Raw genomic sequence first — 21,771 nt, forward strand, 5'->3', positions numbered from 1 at the left:
CAGTGATATTGAGGTGGCCTCTAACAGGAGGACCTTCACTTTATTCTGCTGGAGCCAGTGGTGTCAGGGAACCACCTCCATATTTCACAGTAGATCTGGTGCACTTTTCATCATAGGCCATGAAAAACGCACCATACTGTGAAGGGTCATTTTGGTATTTTGTTTTGTTATGGTGTTTTTTTTTTCACAATAAGTGGCTTCACAACATCACTGACCATGAGAGAAGAGAGAGATGGCCAAAAATCCACCAGGGTGTGTAAACCTATCGACACAACTGTTAATGAAATTGCATTAAAAAGTGCCCACAATGTAATCTCAAGTTATAAAATGAGACTGACGCATATTGTCTGTTTCCCTACTGCCCTTTCCAACGCACCCCTGTCCCCACTTAACCCACGCTCTTAGTAATGTCTGCCTTTCCCGCCCTCCATTGCATATTCATCTAGTTTCAGAAACCACTCAGATTACCGCGGGGATTATGCACCACTGGGTCATAATCTATAGTTACGTAAAAAATGTGCCACTAAATCCACAAATCGTTTGCTGGGATTACATCCATTTGCCCCGGGGAAAGGGAGGAGACAACCGTTGTTTATAGTAGTGGCAGAAATGATCACAGCGAGACAGTCTGAGCATCGTGGTCAAACAATGCAGCCCAATGAGAGGCATCGCCAGGGGAACGGATGAAGAGGCGAAGAGGACACGTTATACAAGACGCTGGCGACGATGAAGTCAGAGTGCTTGGACAGTTGGGCATTCGCAACTAGAATCTGGATCGACTTGATTGGACGTCCCAAGAAGATGTAAACCAATCAATTTCTCAACCTTGGAACAACTTTGTTTCCAACATACCGACCTTGGGGTGTTGGAATCTTAAAAACGTGATTGCTTTTCTCATTTTCTCCAACATTCTTGGCACCCCCGCCTCCATTTTCTTGTTTGGCTACGATGATGTTCTGCACCACTTTCCTGTCCGCCCCATCTGAGGACTTGGGTTCCGATGGGACAGGCACCAGGCCCTTGCATTATGGACATTTGGGACCTGGGAGCTGCTTGTCTTCTCTTCACTGCCTGGTTCTGCCCCAGGACGAACTTTATTCCTCACTGTCTGATCGAAGGGGCTGCGTCTCGGTCCGATCGGATGAGTTGGTTGGAAATGTGCTTTTGAATGCCAGAGCCAGCCCCAAACGGGACTGTGGGCGTATATGGGACAGGGTTAGAGGGAGGCGGAGTAGGTCGGCTTCACCTTCGCCATCCAAAGTCCCCCAAAGTCCGTACAGACAGAGAAACAAAGGTATGTGTAATGGTAAACAATGGATGAGAAATGTGCAGGTGGTGACATGGAGTTCTGCAGAATTCCCCTCTCATAATTTCGTTGATGTAGCAGCAAGATTTAGATGTTCACTCGATGTCACATGTGGGCATCTATGGGCTGTTTGTTGTAAGAGGCCAAACACTCGTCCGCATGTGATCGTAACTTCCTTGTACGAATTACATAAAGGCCCTTCCATCATTTATTCATTCATTCATTCATTACCGGTCAAAAGTTTGGAGTCAACCAGGCCATACATCTTCTCTCATCAGCTCAGAGGTTTTCAGCAGTGCTAACATAATGAGTGTTTTCTAATCATCAGTTACCTTTAACATTAGCCAACACAATGTACCATGAGACACTGGAGCGATGGTTGCTAGAAATGTGCCTCTGCAAACCTATGTAGGTCTTCAATTAAAAATCAACCGCTTCCAGCGAGAATAGGAGAACGAAGGCATTCACAACATTAACAATGTCTAGACTGTATTTCTGATTAATTTAATGTTAACCGCATTGAAAAAAGCAGGGCTTTTCTTTTAAAATTAAGGACATTTTAAGTGACCCCAAACATTTAGTACAAACAGTAGTGTTTGTACATAAGTAGGCAAGGCAAGTTTATTTGTATGGCACATTTCATGTACATGACAACTCAATGTGCCTCACAGTAACAAAAAGCACAGTAAAAACACAATAAAAAGCATTATAAACACAATGAAAATCAATAAAACAAATCATTTGTTACAATTACATTAAAAAAAAGAAGTCAATCTCCATAGACAGCAGTAAAAAAAAGTGTCCTTTCAGCCTGGACTTAAGAGTACTCGGGGTTGAGGCCTGTCTCAGATCCTCACTGAGGCTGTTCCAGACTTTTGCTGCATGAACCTGAAATGCAGCCTCACCGTGTTTATTATTGACTCTGGGAACCACCAGGAGACCCCTCCCTGAGGATCTCAGGTTCCGAGGTGGTTCAGACCCTAAGTACAGTACACCATGTACAAGTAATCAGTGATATTATGTTGGAGATGAACACAGAGCATGGCATTTACAGCGCAAATTTATTTTTCAGACCTTTTGTCTGTCATCCAAGACACTTCATCAGCTCATGTCGTTCCTCTCGTCCGCAAATACGTTTTTAAGTTCTGCGAATGAGGGGAGGAGTAAGATCGGCCAGGCTGTTTTTAGCTAGTTTTGCTTCATAAGTCTTAATATTTTCCAGGGTCGGGATGAAACCCAGTGTTGTTGAGTCACCAATGGAAAAATCCATAGACAAAAATGTCAATATTGCCATGAAAATCTAAAGATGTAAGTAAATGTCTATTGAAACTGAACCCCTGTGTCCAGACTGGCATCACTGTTTGACAGGAAACGTCTAAAATTGTATTTTCAGAAAAGATGCAACGTTTTTTTACATTTTTTAAATTGCATCATCTCTTTCCAAAGAGAATAGTTATCAAACCGCACTGTATCAGTCTTTTTGATTAACTTAAGTGACTCTTTTTCTTCCTTAGGTCCGTCTTTGCCAATGGCCACAGTTGACATCAAAAACCCAGAGATCAGCACCGTTTCGCGTTTCCATAACAACAGTCATCAGATGAACAACATCGTGCCCTCGGCCTTCCCCAAGAGAGAGAGGAAGCCCAAAGGCGGCAACAAGAAGAAGAAACTGACCAAGGCGGACATAGGCACTCCCAGTAACTTCCAGTAAGACCAACCAGCCTCTTGCAAAGTAGATTCATTTTTGTGACTTTTACGTCTGCTTTAACTAAAGTCAAGGGGAAAATATATCATTTTGTTGCCTCAATTAAGATTGTTCACATTTTCTTCTCAGGCACATAGGCCATGTCGGCTGGGATCCAAACACAGGTTTTGATGTGAGTATACTTTTGATGACGCTTCTCAAACATTGCAAACCAGGAGCCACCATGTAATTATCTTCCTTTTCAAGTGGCAGCTTGATTTAACTCATGCACTAAGGCCTAGTGCTGATTACCGTAGCAATAAATACTTTCTGACAAAAGAAACTATGCAAAACACACCACACCCTAATATCAAATCTAATGCATCTGAACACAGTTTGCCACAGTTACCGGCGCCCGTGTGTGTTTCTGATCACCCATAAGACTGTGTACTTTTGTGAGTCTTATTATGGACATCACAACCACTGCACAGGGAGATTTACGAGTTGACCTGTATCTGCATAATCCTTGGACTCTTTCCCAAAAAGCCTCGTCATTCGTCAGTAATTATGGCCTCAGCTGGAGGATGATTAGGAGGTTGTCCAGGTCAACGGACTCGACTCCAGCCCCAGCCGAGAAATATGAAAATCTATCAAAAGGGCTTTAGATAATTCGATATTTGAGCTTTCAAGGATTTCATCTGAACAGAGACGAACCAGACTTAAGACTGAAGGAAATGGGAACATTATATATGTGCCCAAATCTATACTATCCTCCAAACAATTAAACATTTTCCATTTGAACAAGATACAACTATTTGAAATATGGAAAAGTAAGATGCAGGAAAATACCAGGCCTGACGTTGCCTTCACCAACAGAGGGCAGCACACACCCCATATTCGGGACTGAATACTGAGACTGTATTTCATATCTCGACACTAGTCTAAGCATCTAAACACCACCGGGAGGATGATCAAATAGAACAGAATGGAGTGATAATAAGTCAGAGTTCTCCTGCCAGATCAAAGTCTGCTCCAAACTGAGTTGCTGAACTTCTGATGGATATGGATTAAAACCATATAAGTGGTATCTACAATTCAGACCATAGAGGGCAGCATTACTCTTATTATCCTTCTACATGTTACAAAAGCAAAAGGAGACTGTTCTCTATGTAAAGGACAAGCTCTTGTTTTTAATAGTTCTGTCTGGTTTTGATGGAAACGTTTTAGAATTAGAACTTTAAAAGAAATGTGATACAAATTGCCTCATTTGCAATTCTTTATTGATTGATATATGTTGCACATGGCCCTGTCTGTCATTTCCAGTTAAGTCTGTCATTCAGTGCCTGCTACAGGTGCTCATCGTATAATTGTAATATCATGAAAAAGTGCATTTACTTCTGCTATTCAACTTAAAGCCACACTATGTAGAGTTTTACCAAATCAGTATAATTGAAATACAAGCATTTATTTTATGACAGTATTATCATCATAGAAAAATACCTCATAAATGTACAAAAAAACATGTGTGTCTAGCTATCCTAAGACATGACTGTAAGTTTACCGGGAGTGGGTGTGTCTCCAGCTCGTCTCCCTGGAGATGTGACTAAAGTCGGCAGAATTCGAGATTTAAACAGGTTATGTTCTCATCCAGATCCACTCTTTGATTTTCCAATGCAGAAATAGCATTTTTCTATGTGGAGCTGCTCATTGGGAACATGTTTTGTACTGATGGCAACAGTAGAGTTCAAAATGTTACGCAGTGTGCCTTTAAACTGTGACACTAATATATGATGTAGACTCATTACATGCAAAGATAGAGATATGTCAAGCCTTTATTTGTTATCATTTTGATTATTATCAGCTTGTACAAAACCCAAATTAAAAATATCAGAAAACTAGAATGATTAAAAAATGGACTGTAAACCATAATCATCAAAATTATAACAAACAAAGGCTTGACATAGGTCGCTTTGCATGTAATGAGTCGATATCATATATTAGTTTCACACTTTAAGTTGAATAACAGAAGTAAATGCACTTTTTCATGATATTGTATTTATATGACGAGCGCTAGGGCTGAACGATATGGACAAAATTTCACATCTCGATATTCATGCCAGATATATCGATATCGATACAATATAACTATGGGTTAGGTGAAAACTAACCATTTTTCAGAAAAATAAAATCAGAATACAAAATAGTGCAGTTATAGTGATGAAAATCTGTATCGTTTATATCTTGCTTTTTCAATTTTAATATTTTGATTGTTCATATCTCGATATAAATCTGATAACGATATATCTTTCAGCCATAACGAGCACCTGTATTTTTTTACTCGGTTTTCCTCAATATTTCAGTTGAAGAGGGAGATAAATGCTGTTTTTTCAATTTGCAAATATCAAAATTATAATGTAATTGTGCAGCCCGAGGTACTGGCACTGAAATCTATTGGGAAGCATAACAAAGTTGATGTGGCCTCTGAGGCTTAATAATGATGCACATTTATGCAATACTGTTTTTGTTATGACCCATTTTACACCCACACACATGACCCGATCACAATGCACTGTTGTTCTGAGTCACTAAATGAGTAAACGAGGTACCACCACCATCATCATCATCATCATCATCAGTAGATTTAACTGACGTTTCATATGTGTTTTATATTTAGCTCAACAATTTGGACCCCGAGCTGAAGAATCTGTTTGACATGTGCGGCATCTCGGAAACTGACCTCAAGGATAAAGAGACCTCCAAAGTGATCTATGATTTTATTGAGAAGAGCGGAGGAGTCGAGGCTGTCAAAAATGAGTTCAGAAGACAAGGTAAGACGTAAATTCGGATTAAAGTGGAAGTAAACACGTAACTCCACCCACATTCACAGACTGGTCAAAAGTGAGAGAGCAAAGGGGGAGTAGGGAGGGCGGAGTCTGTGCTTTGATAAACACAGCGTTTTCCCTGCAAAGTAGTGCCGCTGCTCATGGTGCGGTAAATACTAATGACTAGTTCGCCTGATGCCATTTGAACTCACTGCTGAACGCTCGCCCCTTTCTACTCCTCCTTTAGCCTCAACACACAGGACATCAGGGCTGGGTACCTTTAAGCTCTTTTCGATGCGATACTTGGTTTTTGATACCGATACCTGAACGATACAGAGAAGAATCGTAAGAAGAAGAATGTGTGGAAGATCGACTCATTTACAATATTGGGTTCATCTCCAATGTCAAGAAATGTTTGTAAAATGGGGAAGAATTTGGGGAAAAATATATAATTGGGGCAGAAAATGGGGGAAATATTAGTAAAAAATAAATAAATGAGCAAAAAATGAGTGAAAGAAATCGAGAAAACGAGAAAAAATGGTGGCAAAATAAGAAAAAAGTGTGAAAAATAGGGAAACACTGGGCAAACATTTTTGAAATATAGGAAAAGAAAATGGCCGGGAAAAAAAAAAAAAAAACATTTATATGAGCTGAAACAACAAAGTCACTTCCTGTAATGCTGTTCCTGGACCAAAAGCATCAAAACATAGATGGAGATACTGGTAGTGCCTACATTTTTTCCAATACCAGGATTATTTGGGTTGTTGGGTTTATATAATAGATCCATGGTTGTTGGCCCGAAATCCAGCTTCCTCGGTTGGTCGCATGTAATGTTAACATGAAAATACTATAGAGAAGACATTTTTCCAATAGATGATTAATTATGAGCTGAGATTTTGAGATAAAAGCCCGACAGGACTGTAATAAACAACAACAGCATACACTTAACAACCTACACTTTACAACCCTGTGTCATAAACATCAGTGCCCTCTGCTGGACATGTGTGGAATTCTTTCCTTTTTTTAAAATCTAAATCGCCCTCTAGTGGCTGGAATGAGCACACTGGTTATTTCCTAAAATCATAACTCTGCACAGGAATGGGCCAGAGACTTACTTTTTTGTGACGGATTAAATAATCTTAAATCCGTCCCGCCAGCTTGACATGTCTGGTTTAACGGTACCCAGCCCTTATGTTGACAGGCTAATATCAGTGACCTCCATAATGGCGACATGTTTTCTTTTGTGACCAATAGAGTATTGCACAGAAAAAATATGGCAGTTTAACCATGAGCAGAAGCACGCACACGATTTTAGATAGATAATACAGAATTCTAAGGGTTCACAAGCTAACTAGTGTGATTATTTTGTCCTTAGGTCCCCCCAGGTTGGGTGGTAGGTTTTCCGCATGGCCTGATTTTGGCTGCATGTCGAGGTGTTATCTCACTCAAAAGAAAAGAATCTATGCTATTTCTTTCCAGGTTTCATACTGACCGTGTTTATTCTTGAGATTGCTGTGTTTAATCTAGAGTAATGGCAAGGGTATCATGGACAAGGTGCATGTCTGAATTCTGAGGCTTTTTGATGGCATGGCTTGCAGGTGTGTTGGGAGGTGTGAACGTGTGCGCCGAGTGATATTTTTCATTTGGCAATAACAAGTTGCTCTCATGATTAAGTTTTAATACAACATACGTGTTAGGATCCCGTGCAGCATCATGACACAGGGATTTTTTTTTATATGGTAAAAGGAAGTTGTCTAGACTGGCGTGGAATATGTTTTTTGGTTTTGCTTGTGTTTTGAATTGACTTTGCCTGCTCACTTTCCAAAAGCACAGTAAGGACCAACCAGCTTTTGTTTGTTGGGCTGTTTTTGAACTAGAGATGCACGGATCCAGCTTTTTTTGCTTCCGATACTGATACCGATACTGGGGGTTTGAGTTTTTGCTGTTTGATATTAACCGATACCAAGAGATTTTCTTCAAGGTGCACTATTGAACTATTTATGTGAAAACAAAATACTTGATATTTGCTTGTATTTGACCTCTTAATGACTCAATGGCGTTATGGGTGCAGCATGGCACCTTTGCGTTCCCTCACAATGGCCTCTATGACGCTTCAGAATCAATTGTTTTGGGGTTTCTGAACCCTTAACAACAATTGATCCTGGACTGTCATGTGACACTGTGAGGAAAAGCAAAGCTTCCATGCTGCACCCATAACGCCACCGAGTCATTAAAAGGTCAAATTCGCGCAAATATTCAGGGTTTTTTTTCACCTAAAAAGTTGCATAGTGCACCTTTTAAATGTGGCTTGTGCAAAAGTGAAAGGTCCTATTTACTTCATTTTAAGATCAATAAAGTCTTATCTTTTCTTGTCATTATGTTACAGATCAATTATCAATTATAGCCTATCTACTAATAAACTAATGGAAAAACATTTAACAAGGATCACTGGACCTTTTTTTATATACTTGGCTACATGACAGGCTTTTAGGTTTCATTTAATAAATGTTCAGTCGTTCTTTAACATCATTTCATGAACTTAAATACAACCACTTGGCCACTATTTTATTATTACTATTCTTACTTTCTGACCCAGCCTTGATTAGTTCTCGTTAGCATTAGCATGCTATGCTGTTGCTAGCCGTGGCATTTTGCACGGCGATCCAAAATACATTTACTGAGGTTAAATCCAACGCAACAACTGAATTCTCGAGGTTCTTAGCTTCAAAATGACATACAGCATGTCCATATTCTCTGAGATTTAGTCAATGACAGTTGTGTTTTTAAAGCGGTAAGAGCCAAAACTGGTATCGGTTCAGTATCGGATATTTGTAGCTACGATGCCCGATACCGTTTGTATTTCGGTGCATCTGTATTTTGAGCATTCATAAAAGTTTAGGTCTGTAATACATTTCTGATTTGTTAAATGAATAGTTTGAACTTTGCAGTAATACCTCATAATAAAACATAATAACATAGGAGTTAGAGTTATATAAATACTTTGTTCTGTAAATAACGACATAAAGACTTGACCCGTTTTTATTTCTCCCCCACAGCTCCTCCTCCTCCTCCCCCGTTCCGTGGCGGCCCCCCTCCTCCTCCACCTCACCACGGCTCTGCCCCTCCCCCTCCTCCCCCAGCACGGGGCGGACGAGGAGCTCCTCCCCCGCCTCCCCCCTCCAGAGCTCCTGTCTCCGCCCCTCCACCGCCCCCGCCCAGCCGACCGGGCATGGGCGCTCCTCCACCCCCGCCCCCCAGCCGCGGTGCCCTGCCTCCGCCGCCCCCACCTGCCCACGCCTCTCTACCCGTGGGCCCTCCCCCGCCACCACCTATGCCGCCCTCTTCAGGCGGAGCCCCCCCGCCCCCACCTCCTCCTCCACCGCCGCCTGGCCCGCCACCTCCCACACCGCCCGCCCCGCCTGGCCTGCCCCCCAGCATGGAGGCTAACGGTGGCGAGGGGAAGTCGGCGCTGCTCAGCCAGATCCGGGAGGGCGCGCAGCTGAAGAAGGTGGATCAGAAGGAGAGGCCGGTGTCGTCAGTGGGTAGAGACGCACTCCTGGACCAAATCAGACAAGGAATGAAGCTCAAAACAGTGAGTGTGCGGTCAAAATATCAATGCAATGGCTGCAATATCATAAAAGTCAGGATTTTAAGGGCTGTGTGTGGAAGTGCGGACATTTGGGTTGTTAGTTGTGGTCCAAACCCATTCCCAATTCTTTACAAGGATAAGAAGAAAGAGAGTTGTATCTATAGCGCCTTCACAGACATGGTCACAAAGCGCTTTTCATGAGACAGTTTAGGATCACAACTTTTAGGGAGCTTTACTGTCAAGATAAAGTCTTTATGATGCTAATAACTAGCCTGCAAGAAGAAACTGGTACGAATGCTTTACTATTGGATCATGGATGCATATCACACAATATATGTTTTCCACTAATGTCTGCTTTTACAGGATACTAGAGGAGGACAAAACAAATTTAATTTCTGGAAAAAGTCATGAACAGCTTTATCAACATTCTTCTCACTCACTCAGAGATATGGGTAACCTGTAGGGGGGAGTGGGTGGGGTGGGGAGTCTATAGCCCATTTTCCACAGGCAGACACTACTCACCCCAGTGCCGGGTCAAGGCCAGTGCCAAACCGGTCTGACCAGGTGTACGTTTTGGGAGTGACCTCTGGCTGTGGCCAATAAACTGTGACGTGAACAGACGCTGGCCTCTGAGGCAGGACAGCCAATCACTAATAACATGCAGGTCATACGGATTTAATATATCACATCATACCGCTGTTCTTAAAGGGGACTTCGCCAATATTAGCATTTAGCTGCTGTTAGCCCAACTGTAGCTGGTGTTAGCATATCATTTGCATGTTGCTTACCGTCATAGTTCACATTTTAGCTGTTTCTTGTCTGTTTTATTTGCCTTGGCACCTCTGATTGATTCCATAACCCCCACCAGAAGGCAGCATTTGTCCACATTTGTTCTCATTGTGGCTTACAAAACTTTTAATGATGATCTGTGTAGTAGAAACACAAGCATGTTCTGAGTTGAGTCGATACATGACAATCCGAGCACGTAGACCGTAGTGTGTGCGGCAGAGTCATACTCTGTGGAACAACGGCTTTAGAGTTGCATTTAATGGAAAAGCATCACATCACACAATCTTTCCCGGCAGACTGTCACTACTGTCACCAGATTTTTCACAAAACCGGAGACAGTTTCCTAACTGCTGTGCATTTGACAGAGGGAAGACTCTGCAGACTCCCCTGCCGCCCCCGCCCCCTCGGCTGGCATCGTGGGGGCTCTGATGGAGGTGATGCAGAAAAGGAGCAAGGCCATTCACTCCTCAGGTATTTCCACGTTTCTCTGTTGATTTGGCTTTTCAGGCGCCATCATTGCATAGCATCAACATTAAAGCAGTACTAAGTAAGTAAGTACCTTAATAAATCCTTTCCGTAGTCCCTCTGGGGGTAATACAAGTGTTAATGGGATGATTGGACGGTCTTTCATCTCCCCCTGGTGTGTCTCTGGCCAGAAAACCACAATTGCAATTTGACTGCCAGCGGGTCGGAGTCACCAATACACACTAATAGAATCACGAAGAGGAAGCTAACAGGCTAACGGTTAAAGCTAACTGTGGGCTGGCGCCATTTAAACATTATTTACATCCAAGTTTGAGTGAAAAAGATTATTTCCATTGTGTAATTGAATGTACAATATCCCTCTCTCTCTTTGTCTTTTCTGTCTGTATTTAGTAGTAGTAGTATTTACTCTCACGGACAATTAATATGTCGCAATAATCGCAACTTGCTAGGACACCTGCAGTTGCGCTTATGGCCTCTAGGGGCAAGAGTTACTTAGTGCTGCTTTAACTACATGGTCTAACATTCAGTGTTCCAGGTTCTTTTAAAAGTATATTAAATAATACATTTTTTTTTTGTGTCTCCACAGATGACGATGACGACTATGACGATGAGGATGATGAGGATGATGATGACGAATGGGAAGACTAGCCTTTTTTTTTTCTTTTTCACTTCCAGGATGATCATGACACTAAACTGTCTTTGTCTTTCTTAAAAAAACAAAAAAACAAAACAAAAACAAATCTATTCTTTCAAAATTATACAATGTAAATGTTCTATCAGTTGCTGTATATTTCTGTTGCCTTTATTACGTCTTTTTTTTTCCTCCATTAACCGTGCAATACCTAATTTCATCTCAACATGTTTTTTCTAAATTCTCCGGTCTTAGCAGTGCTTTTGTTCCTCTTCCCACGCGACTCTCCTTGTTTTTGTCACCTCCAGCTGTCACTCATCCCGTCTTCGCTTCGCACCTAACACAGTCCTATTTTTCTTCTGAATGTGCAATTTTGAATCAACTTGTCGGTCAGATCTTTGTAAAAAAAAAAATATTTTGATGAGCGATCGAGGGAAAGCTTTACTAAACAACTGCCCACTAATCCTTCACATCATCATTAAGAGGAAAGAGAAAGAAAAAACAAACTATTTTCATACCCTTCTCTCTGTAGTATATTTTTACGTGATTAAAATGATCCTATAGTTGAGTATTTTCTTAAAACGAATGACAAAACCTTGGCATATTTTGCTTCATTTTCTGTTAACTGTAAATTTGAGTCAAATCTATTTTTGCACAAATTGAAAAGAACACATTTTCAGGGCTGTATAATTATGACATGTCACACACGTATAAATGACAATAGACATTGGGACATTTTGTTAAACACACTACGTAATGTACAGGACAGGCGGCCTCGTGTTTTGACCGGATATCTGCCTGACAATGTTAAACTTTGTTTTTTTTGGTTGCACTTTACTTTACTGCAGAGTAACACTGTATGGAAATGGAGACCTATAGATACAGGCGGCATCTCGCCATAGCAGGGGGCGTGGCTTCGCCGAGGGGGGAAATAGTCTTTAGAGAAACACAATTTTTCACTCTTTTAAGCCATTTTCTGGTGGAATATGAACTCATTTATCACACATAAATAAAGTCAAGTGTAAATCGGGCCCATATGGATATTTTCTCACAGCACATTGTTCAGTGGAAGTGAAAAAACGGCAGTTGTAGCTCGTGCTAGCTAACTGTTAGCATTAGCCCGATGCTAACATGTAGCATCAAGTTAGCATTCTACATTTATTATGTATTTATGGGCTGTTAAACCACTTTGCTCCTCTCCATGTCTTTGTTTCTTTATTAAGTAGAAAACTATATAATTCAGCATTTGTTAAACTTTCTCTAATTATTCAAAACTATTTTAACAAACGCTGAATTATGAATATAGTTTCCTACTAATAAAGATACAAAGACATGGAGAGAAGCAAAGTGGTTCAACAGACTATAAATATATGAATAACGGAGAATGCTAAAAAAAAAACAAAAAAAAAAAAAAAAAAACTTGATGCTTCATGTTAGCATCGGGCTTATGCTAGCGGTTAGCTAGTGCGAGCTACAACTGCCGTTTTTTCACTTCTGCTGAACAATCTGCAGTGAGAAATTATCCATATGGACCCGATTTACACTTGACTTTATTTATGTGTGATAAATAAGTTCATATTCAACCAGAAAATGTCAGAAAAGAGTGAAAAATTGTATTTCTCTAAAGATTCTATTAACCCCTCAGCGAAGCCACGCCCCCTTCTGTGACGAGACGCCGTCTGTATCTTTCGGGATAACAGTTTTGCTGAAAATATTAGTTTCTTGTTTGGTGACAGTCTCCATACTGGGATGATTAGGTTTAGGGTAAATTAGGTGTGTCTTGTTTCCATAATGTTTTTGCTCAACCTTTCTGTTTTTACTTTGCTGTAAAGTAAAGTGCTACCCTATTTTTGTTTTTTTCTCAGCAACAAGAAGAGTATCTGTGGTTTATCAATATGTGAAGAATCAGTATACAATATACAATAGACTTCCATATCAGATGTTTAAACAAACAAAAAAAAGAAAAAAAATCCATTGACAATATACTGTACATGCGCTTGAACTTCATAGGAACTTAATAAATCCAACTACAAACGTTGTACGGTGAGATATTTGCATTTACAAAGTCATATCGAATACTGTGTTCCTACTTTAAACCCTGTAGCTTCAAACGTGACCAAATGCTAATATTAACTTGTCTTTTTGGATGCATTACTAAGTGCAATACAAAAAAAAAGAAAAAAGCCACTTGATGCTGAACCGATTGAATAGTTTGGGGGTTCACGAATTCAATGAAGCTGATTTTACGTGAACGCAATCTATTAAAAGTTTCGACTGGCTTCTTGTCCGATGCCGTTCTTGTCTGTGGGGAAACACAGGGCAGTGTGTTGGGTGATTTCTGTAGCTTTAGGTAAATGTCAATACAATGTTTAGGATTCCAGCCGTATCAGTGAAGCTGGACAGATGCAGAGCTCCGACATTGTACACTCCAATAAAAGATGATATTTTACACACTGTGGTTCCGGACTTTGATTTAACGTCAGACATTTGTGCCGTCTGTCTTCGAATGCAGTGCCAGGGAACATGCATTGTAACCGTTGTGAAGATGCGCACGCTGCATCTGTTATGTTTCATCTGTGCCAAAGAACGGGGGGGAAAAATACCCACGTCTGCCGTTTGTGTATCATGAAACTTACACTTGTTTCACAGGATACACTGTTTGCAAAAGCTTAACGATACAACGGTAAAAAGGTGAAATAAAATGACTAAATGCACAACTAAGTATAACACGGCAGAAGATTAAGGAATAGTGACAAATGACTCACACAAATCAGAACATAAATGCCTCCATTGAGTGAAATGAAATCGGAATAGATAAGTTAAAGAAATGATAAATACAAAGTTTGGTACATGTACAATGTAGGAACGTCAACCTAGCATATAAATCCACACAACTAAAATTAATTACAGTTTGCTGAATGTCTCTCCCCACTTGGCACCCTTTCTTTCTGTTTTGTTCTATTGAATAAAGCCAATAGGCCAAGATAAGAAGAAGATAAGAACTTTATTGATCTCACAATAACCCCCTCTTGGAACTGCCACCTTAACGTGGTGGAGGGGTTTGAGCGCCCGGATGATCCTGGAGCTCTGTTGTCGGGGGCTTAAGTTAAGTTAAATTATACTTTTATTAATCCCTGTATGGGAAATTCATTCTCTGCATTTGACCCGTCCTCAATGCCGCCGGGGCGAACTGTAGGAGCAGTGAGCTGCCAGCTCGGGCCGGCGCTCGGGGACCCATCTCCATGATGTGCAACCAGGCTGGTGGTCAGAAACACCTGGTTGGAGGATTCACCTATTGTACATGTTTTTAGGGGTAGGGGAAACCGGAGTACCCGGAGGAAACCTACGCAGACACATGCAAGCTCCACACAGAAAGGCCCCGTCGCTGGTGGGAATCGAACCCCGACCTTCTAGCTGTGAAGCACGAGCGCTAACCGCTGTGCTACCGTGCCGCCCCGCCCGCCGCTTCGTGCCCCTGGTAGGGTCTCCCAGGACAAACAGGTCCTAGTTGACGGGTCAGACAAAGAGCGGTTCAGAAGCCCCTTATGAGAGACCAACAGGCCTGTTTAATCGTGAGGCCGTCCTTCTGTGGACCCACCACCTGCAGGAGGAGCCATGAGGGGCTGGTGCAATGTGGCAACGGACAAGTGGAAGAAGATGAATGAATGAATGATCTCACAATGGAGCAGAAATGCATGGGCTACTCAAGGGAAACTTTCAATGTCTCAATGAACTTCTCTGATTTTGTGCATTTTAGTTGAGTAATGATGGGAAGATGATACTTTTTATGATTGAGTCAGCAGTGAGCCTAAAAAAGGTCAACTCAGCACTGAAATACTAGAATATTAGAAAATATGTTTAACCAGCTGAGAATAACTTAATGAATTAAACTTTTGCTGTCCCACTAGGGGGGATGTTGTGATTCCAGAGCAGCAGATGAATAATAATCTGTGATAATTCAGTAAGAGGGGAGACCGGGGCTAAATGTCACACTTTTGTTTCTCGAGTTCGCTGCTCATCAACAGAAAATCCCACAAGAGTCAGACCTGCATTAAATGAAAGCTTGAACCCTTGACTTGAAGTACCCTCGCTCTCTTTTTTCTATCATATTTTGTGGTGAATAGTTATTAACCGTCAACACAACAAAATCGACTGACAGTGTGCCCCATGTGCACACACACGTACTGTTCCCAGAGTACCAGCTGCTGAACTCAGGGAGGAGGAACCGGGTGCCTCTGTGTAATCACAACCGGTACAAACATTCTTTTATCCCTGTTTCAGTAAGGCAGCTAGATGACAAGAAGTGGTGACTCTGAGTGTGTGAGTGTGTGAGTGTGTGAGTGTGTGCCCATGGGGGGGTAGGGGGGGTATTGTGTATTGTGGTGTCTTGCAGGGGCGGACTGGGACTGAAAAACAGCCCTGGACCTTGACCAGCCTGGCCCAAATTAGCGTAATTGTGACTTCCACAAATACATATTTTAACCTTTTACCACCTGCCTTAACAATAACGAGTGCCTTTTCCCCAGTTCGGCTTTTTATTATTATTTTTTTGACGGGTATCATCAGCAAAAAGAACGGGAAAGGTGGTCGTAGAAACAGAAGCAAAATCATTAATATAAATAATAAATAATAATGGTCCCAAAATTGAACCTTGTGGCACACCATACTCCACGGAATTCCTTTTAGATTCATGTTTTTTTTTATACTGGGCTTTACCCAAATCTAAAAGCTTCTCGACTGGAGATCAACAATGTAAAGCTTCATTTGAAAGCTAAGACCTACAAAAGTGATGGAAACTTTTCGTTGCCACATTGTTGTCATATTTTTGTTGTTTTTTTTTAATTATTTTTTCTATCATTTTTTGTTTTTGTTTGTTTTTTTGTCCGTGTTTTTCTCATCTTTTCATCCTCTTTTTCTGGCTATTTTGATGCTTTTCTTTTTAGCTTTTAGATTTGAGTAAAGCTCGGTTGAGGCGGGACTGGTGGCCCTCGAGCCAGTGGCCCTTCTGTGCTCTTCCAGAATGGACATATGGCCAGTCCGCCCCTGGTGTCTTGTGTGTCTGAGCCAAATTTCTCCCAAAGACAAATAAAGTTAAGTAAGTAAGTAAGATGTGCAGTGCAAGTTATCACAAGACGTGGGGCTGGTTGTCACTATTGTTTTTACTGAAGTTTTTTATTTCAACTTGAAATATGATAAACCTCTGTAACTTTATTAGGCTAAAAAAATATTTAAAACGTTTTGTAGCACTCATTTGAACTAACCATTGTTTTTTTTTTTTACAAATTGTTCTATGAAGTCTAAAATGTACAAATTCACTAAAATGACCCAAACGTACAGTCTCTATAAAATATAATGTTAAAATAAATTGATCATTAAAAAGAAAACATACTAGACACAAAAGAAAAAACGTCCCACCTTGTTATTTCCCAGTTTTGTGACAAATAACCCCGCGTGTCCACTTTACGAAAATGTAAGCGAGCTAACGGCTTTAGCATGTTAGCTCTAAAATGGCTAACGTCTCTGTTTATGGCACTAACTAAAGGAAAGCTCTCATTACAGAAATAGACATTTAAGTTTAGGAAAAGGCATAAAAACAATTCAAATGTGGCCTGTCCTCATGTCTTCAGTCCAAATGAGACAATTACCACACTAGAGGGCGCTGTCCGCTGGTGCTGATGTATAATATATGTATCAGTATCAGTGGACAGCGCCCTCTAGTGTGGCTCAGTGTTAATTTCGTCGACTACAATATTTAGTCTTAATTTTAGTCAAAGTGATATTTTTGACGACTAAAATTGGACTAAAACTAAATTAAAAGTTTCTCATGAGACTAAAACTATGACTAAAATGTCCAGATATTTTAGTCGACTAAAATAAGACTAAATTATAAACGAAAAGGAGAGACTAAAATCATCCAAACTTCTATTGACCGTCTGAAAGAGCCTCAGATCATGTCAATTCACTGCCAAAGGATCAGCTCTGAGCTTTGTTCATGTGGAGCAGCTCCATGAAGCAGAGGAACAGGAATAAATATGATTATAATGAATATTGTCAATGCAAAGTCGACTAAATTCGTTTTAAATTTAGTCGACTAAATTTACTTGCAATTTTAGTCGACTAAAACTAGACTAAAATTGAAGATATTTTTTGGACTAAAACTAGACTAAAATAGAATTACATTTTCGTCAAAAGACTAAATTAAAATATGTTGTCAAAATTAACGCTGGTGTGGTTGTAATTTGCAATGTGACAAATTACCCCATGTGACAAATAGCCCCGGCCTCCCCTACCTGCATCCGTGATTCGCCCATCTCAAAATGAAGACACTGATCAAACTATCAAAACATGATATAGTAAAACACCTCTGCTTGTGACAGAAATAGAGCATATTTCGCTAAATCCAAAAGTGCCTGGTGTTGCTCCCATTGAACCGCCGCCTCCATAATGACACAGTGAAAGTGTTGGTCACGTGACTTCTGTTAAAAACGCTACACACGGTGACACAGCTCGGCCGAGGTGTCTGTGCTTCACACGTTCGTCAGTGCCTCAGTGCGATCATCTGACCTTTAATAAACCTGTGTCTGTGCAGGGATTTAGCAGACGTGTCTTTCCGTGTTTGGATCAACAGTGCTGCTATAGAGATCACTATCACCATGCAAAGTAGATAAAGGTCAATGGCTTTACAGCTGATCTGACCCTCAAAATAGATGTCAAATGTATGATTACTGGGAGGAGATACTTGTATTTACTACTGAAACATACAAACAATGCTTATGCAACCCCCCAAAATGAAGCAAAAACAGTACAAAATACAGATTTGTATGTATTTTTAAAGTTTTTACCATAAATTGCACAAGAAATGGGTGTTAAATTGACAGTAATAAACGGTGAAAAAACAGCTGGAATTATTTTCAACTGTAATTTTAATGACAATTGTCCTGTATTTTTCACAACCACAACCACAACCACAGCTGCCAGGTTTTTACCGTAAAATGTAGAGATTTATTTTTTCTACAACACAGATTTTTATGTATTTTAAACGTTTTTACCGTAAATTGCACAAGAAATGGGTGTTAAGTTGACAGCAGTAAACTGTAATAAAAAACAAATGAGACAGTGCTTAACTGTAAATTGAATAACAAGGATCCTGTATTTTTCCCAGTAAAAAAAATGGCAACCACAGCTGCCAGTGTTTTGCCGTAAAATGTACAGATTTTTTTTTTTTTACAGTGTACCTCTATGTCAGGGGTAGGCAACGTCAGGCCCGGGGGCCAAATCCGGCCCTCCAGCATAGAACCTTTGGTCCTCAAGATGATTTTGAGAAATATTATTATACAACTCAGAGTTATTTTAATCGTTGTAGAGTTTAACCTTAGCTAAGCACATTTTCAGCTACCCAAATCTAAAAGCTTCTCGACTGGAGCTTACAGCCTAAAACTGATCACTTTTTTGTCTTTTTTTTTTTTTTTTTGCTGCGTGTTTGTTGCTTTTCTTGTTGCATTTTTGTCTTTTTGTCGTCTTTTTCATCACTTTTTTTCAGATTTTGGGGTTTTTTATGTCACTCTTTTGATTCTTTTTTGAAAGAAGCTTTTTAGATTTGAGGAAGGTCAAATTGGAGAAAATATGTTCAGTTTAAGGCAGGGGTTTAACCTCTTAACTCCCACCTGAACGGATCACATTTACTCCAGTTTGGCGTTACCCTAATCAAAAAGCTTCTTGGGGAAAAAAGCACCAAAACAGCCACAAAGAAATGAGAGGAAAACAAGATGTAAACGCAACAAAAAATGACAAAAACTGAACAAAAATGTGACAAAAAATCAACAAAAATGTGACAAAAACTCAACAAAAATTTGACAAAAAAATCAACAAAAATGTGACAAAAAAAGAAAAAAAAAACATAAAAAGGTGACACAACACAGCAACAACGCGAGGAAAAAGATCAGTTTTGCGGGTCTTAGCTTTCAAATGAGGTGTTACACAGGCCTATAGCCAAAGAGGACAGCATGCATTCGGTTTAGGCGGGTGATAAGAGGTTAAGCACTGAAAAAATGTGAGAAATACTGTCAAATACTTAAAAATGTCCAAACAGAAAACCAAATGAGGTCATATATTATGCACAGCACTGGCACTGGTAGAAAGTGGTGCTTTAATTTTGGCTAAAATTGTCAGATTTGGCCCTGAGACTATTTACATTAAAGAAAATCGGCCCTCCACCAAGCAAACTTGCCTACCCCTGCTTTATATATTCCAATAAATATACTTATTTGTTAATCCTTTATACTCAGTTCCTCAACTCAGACTTTAAAGGATGCACTTCTAAAAGCAGGCTATGTGTGTGGTGCAAAAGTCAATGGGTACAAGTGTCCAATGAAGTCAATCTCATCTTTGTACTGTCCACACTGTGTGACCAGTGATCACCCGAGACGGGAGTGAAGCAGGAAGTTATTATATTTTATGACACATTTTATTAAAGGGTGCTTGTATTGCCACTGACACATAACAAAGTGCTGCTCTCAGCTAAAGGGAGTTTTATTATTAGTGCACTTATTCATTCGTCCGAAGACATGCCTTGTGCAGAATAAGCCACTATAATTGATGGGATGCCGCGGGGAAAACAAAGGCTCTGTTTTACATTTGGCCTACTAAAAAATACACAATCCTGCAGTCTGATCTTCAGGTTTGGTTTGAAATCAAAGCAATCTCTGCCCAAATTCTGATTTAATCAAACAATACAGCGATAAAACATCCAGTATCCATTAAACCTGAGTGTTTTGTTCTGTTGTTTGATGTATTGGTCGTAAACCCTGACATAAAACATCAGCCCTTCCAGCTCCTTTGTGAAGATGATTCTTTATTTTCTATTTTCTTTATGTCGCTGTCAGTCGCACACAGGTCCCACTAGCTGTGTCACCGCTGAACAGCTGCCGTGGGTTTTGGACTGAGGGACAGTTTTAGCTCACATAAACAAATGTAGCTCCAGGATTAACATTAGCTTGGCCCACTCCATCTTTGTGTCATTTGTGCTCAATCTCTGTCAACACTTTCCTACTCGACCTTCAACTTTCATCACACCCTCCAATAAACAACATTCTCCTTTTGAGAGTAATTATCTTGTCACTTTTTTCTATGACTATGGCTCTATGTTATTATTTGCAAATGAAAATGGCACGCAACTCAAAAGATTTATTGTGTTCAATGTTTAAGTGTGTCTATTGTCTAATGTGCAAAAGAAAACAGTGGGAAAAAAATATGTATTTAGAAGACTACAACCTAAACATCTGCCAGTTTTCCCCAGCAGCTCTGAACAATGGGTCGAATACGGACGAGTTTCCCCACAGGACGATGCTATAGCTCAACTTTCAAAAATAATTGCCAAAAATATTAATACCATCCACAAGAGGTCAGTAAAGGAGGATTCCAGATAGCTAAATAAATTCAATATTTAGATGTACTTCCATATTTGTTAAGTAAAATGCACAGTTTTTTCAGTCAGTGTACTATTGCTCATTGTTAAAGTGCATATGAAAGGTTTTAATACTTTTGAAAATATGACTTATTTAGAAGGATAACATCAGTTGCATACTTATTTAATTTCAGTGAAGCAGCGACTTTAATGAAGAAATGTTGGGCAGAAAAGTTATTTTTTGTATTGAATTTTTAAGCTGCTGACAGGAAGTGACATAGATACAGACGGCATCTCTGGAGTCGCCCATATATGGTCATGTTGGAAAAACAGTTAAGGGGGAAAACAATTTGGAGAATAATCTAAACTTTCTCTAATTATTCCAAAAATACTTCTCTAATTATTCCAAAAATACTGACTTATGAATATAGTGTTTTACTAGATAAAGAAAAAAAGACATGGAGAGGAGAAAAAGAGGTTCAACAGCCTATAGATGCATTTAAAAAAATGGAAAACAAAATCATGCTTATGCTAACACTAGCTAGCGCTTGCTATGACCTGGGGTGGACTGGCCATATGTCCATTCTGGAAGAGCACAGAAGGGCCACTGGCTCTAGGGCCACCGGTCTGGCCTCTCACTTTACCTTACCCTTAACCCCCGGGCGAAACCGAGCTTTACCCAAATCTAAACGCTTAAAAGAAAAGCATCCAAAAACAAAAATGTGCTGGAAAAGCAACAAAAAAGTGACAAAAACACAACAAAATGTGACGAAAACGTGACGACAAAGCAATGAAAAAAGCGATTAAAAAAACAAAAATAACATGAAACCCCCCCCCCGAAAAACAAGAGACGAAAACACAACGAAAAAGTGACAAAAAAGTAATGAAAAAGCAACAAAAACATGACAAAAATGCAGCGACAACGTGACAAAAAGTTACCATCACTTTTCTAGATTTTAGCTTTCAAATGAGGCGTTACAGTGTTGCTCTCCAGTCAAGAAGCCTTTTGATTTGGGTAAAGCCGAACTGGAGAAAATGCTCTCGGTTAAGGCGGGGGGTAA

At 40.1% G+C, this 21,771-nt stretch overlaps 1 protein-coding gene across 2 annotated transcripts in view; it reads left to right on the forward strand.

Moving 5' to 3' along the window:
- Positions 1–12,171, forward strand: part of LOC306960135 (actin nucleation-promoting factor WASL-like) — a 32,149-nt gene extending 19,978 nt beyond the window's left edge. The window contains exons 6-11 of one of the 2 annotated variants that reach the window (XM_079552473.1): positions 2,821–3,013; positions 3,141–3,183; positions 5,665–5,818; positions 8,869–9,404; positions 10,556–10,661; positions 11,263–12,171. In XM_079552473.1, the coding sequence (XP_079408599.1) occupies positions 2,821–3,013; positions 3,141–3,183; positions 5,665–5,818; positions 8,869–9,404; positions 10,556–10,661; positions 11,263–11,324 (1,094 nt within the window). In that variant the 3' untranslated portion in view covers positions 11,325–12,171. The remainder of the gene's footprint in view (positions 1–2,820; positions 3,014–3,140; positions 3,184–5,664; positions 5,819–8,868; positions 9,405–10,555; positions 10,662–11,262) is intronic. The other variant, XM_079552474.1, reaches the window with a different exon arrangement.
- Positions 12,172–21,771: the final 9,600 nt, after the last annotated feature.

This window comes from Gobius niger (genome assembly GCF_951799975.1).
Source record: "Gobius niger genome assembly, chromosome: 2".
Classification (NCBI taxonomy): domain Eukaryota; kingdom Metazoa; phylum Chordata; class Actinopteri; order Gobiiformes; family Gobiidae; genus Gobius; species Gobius niger.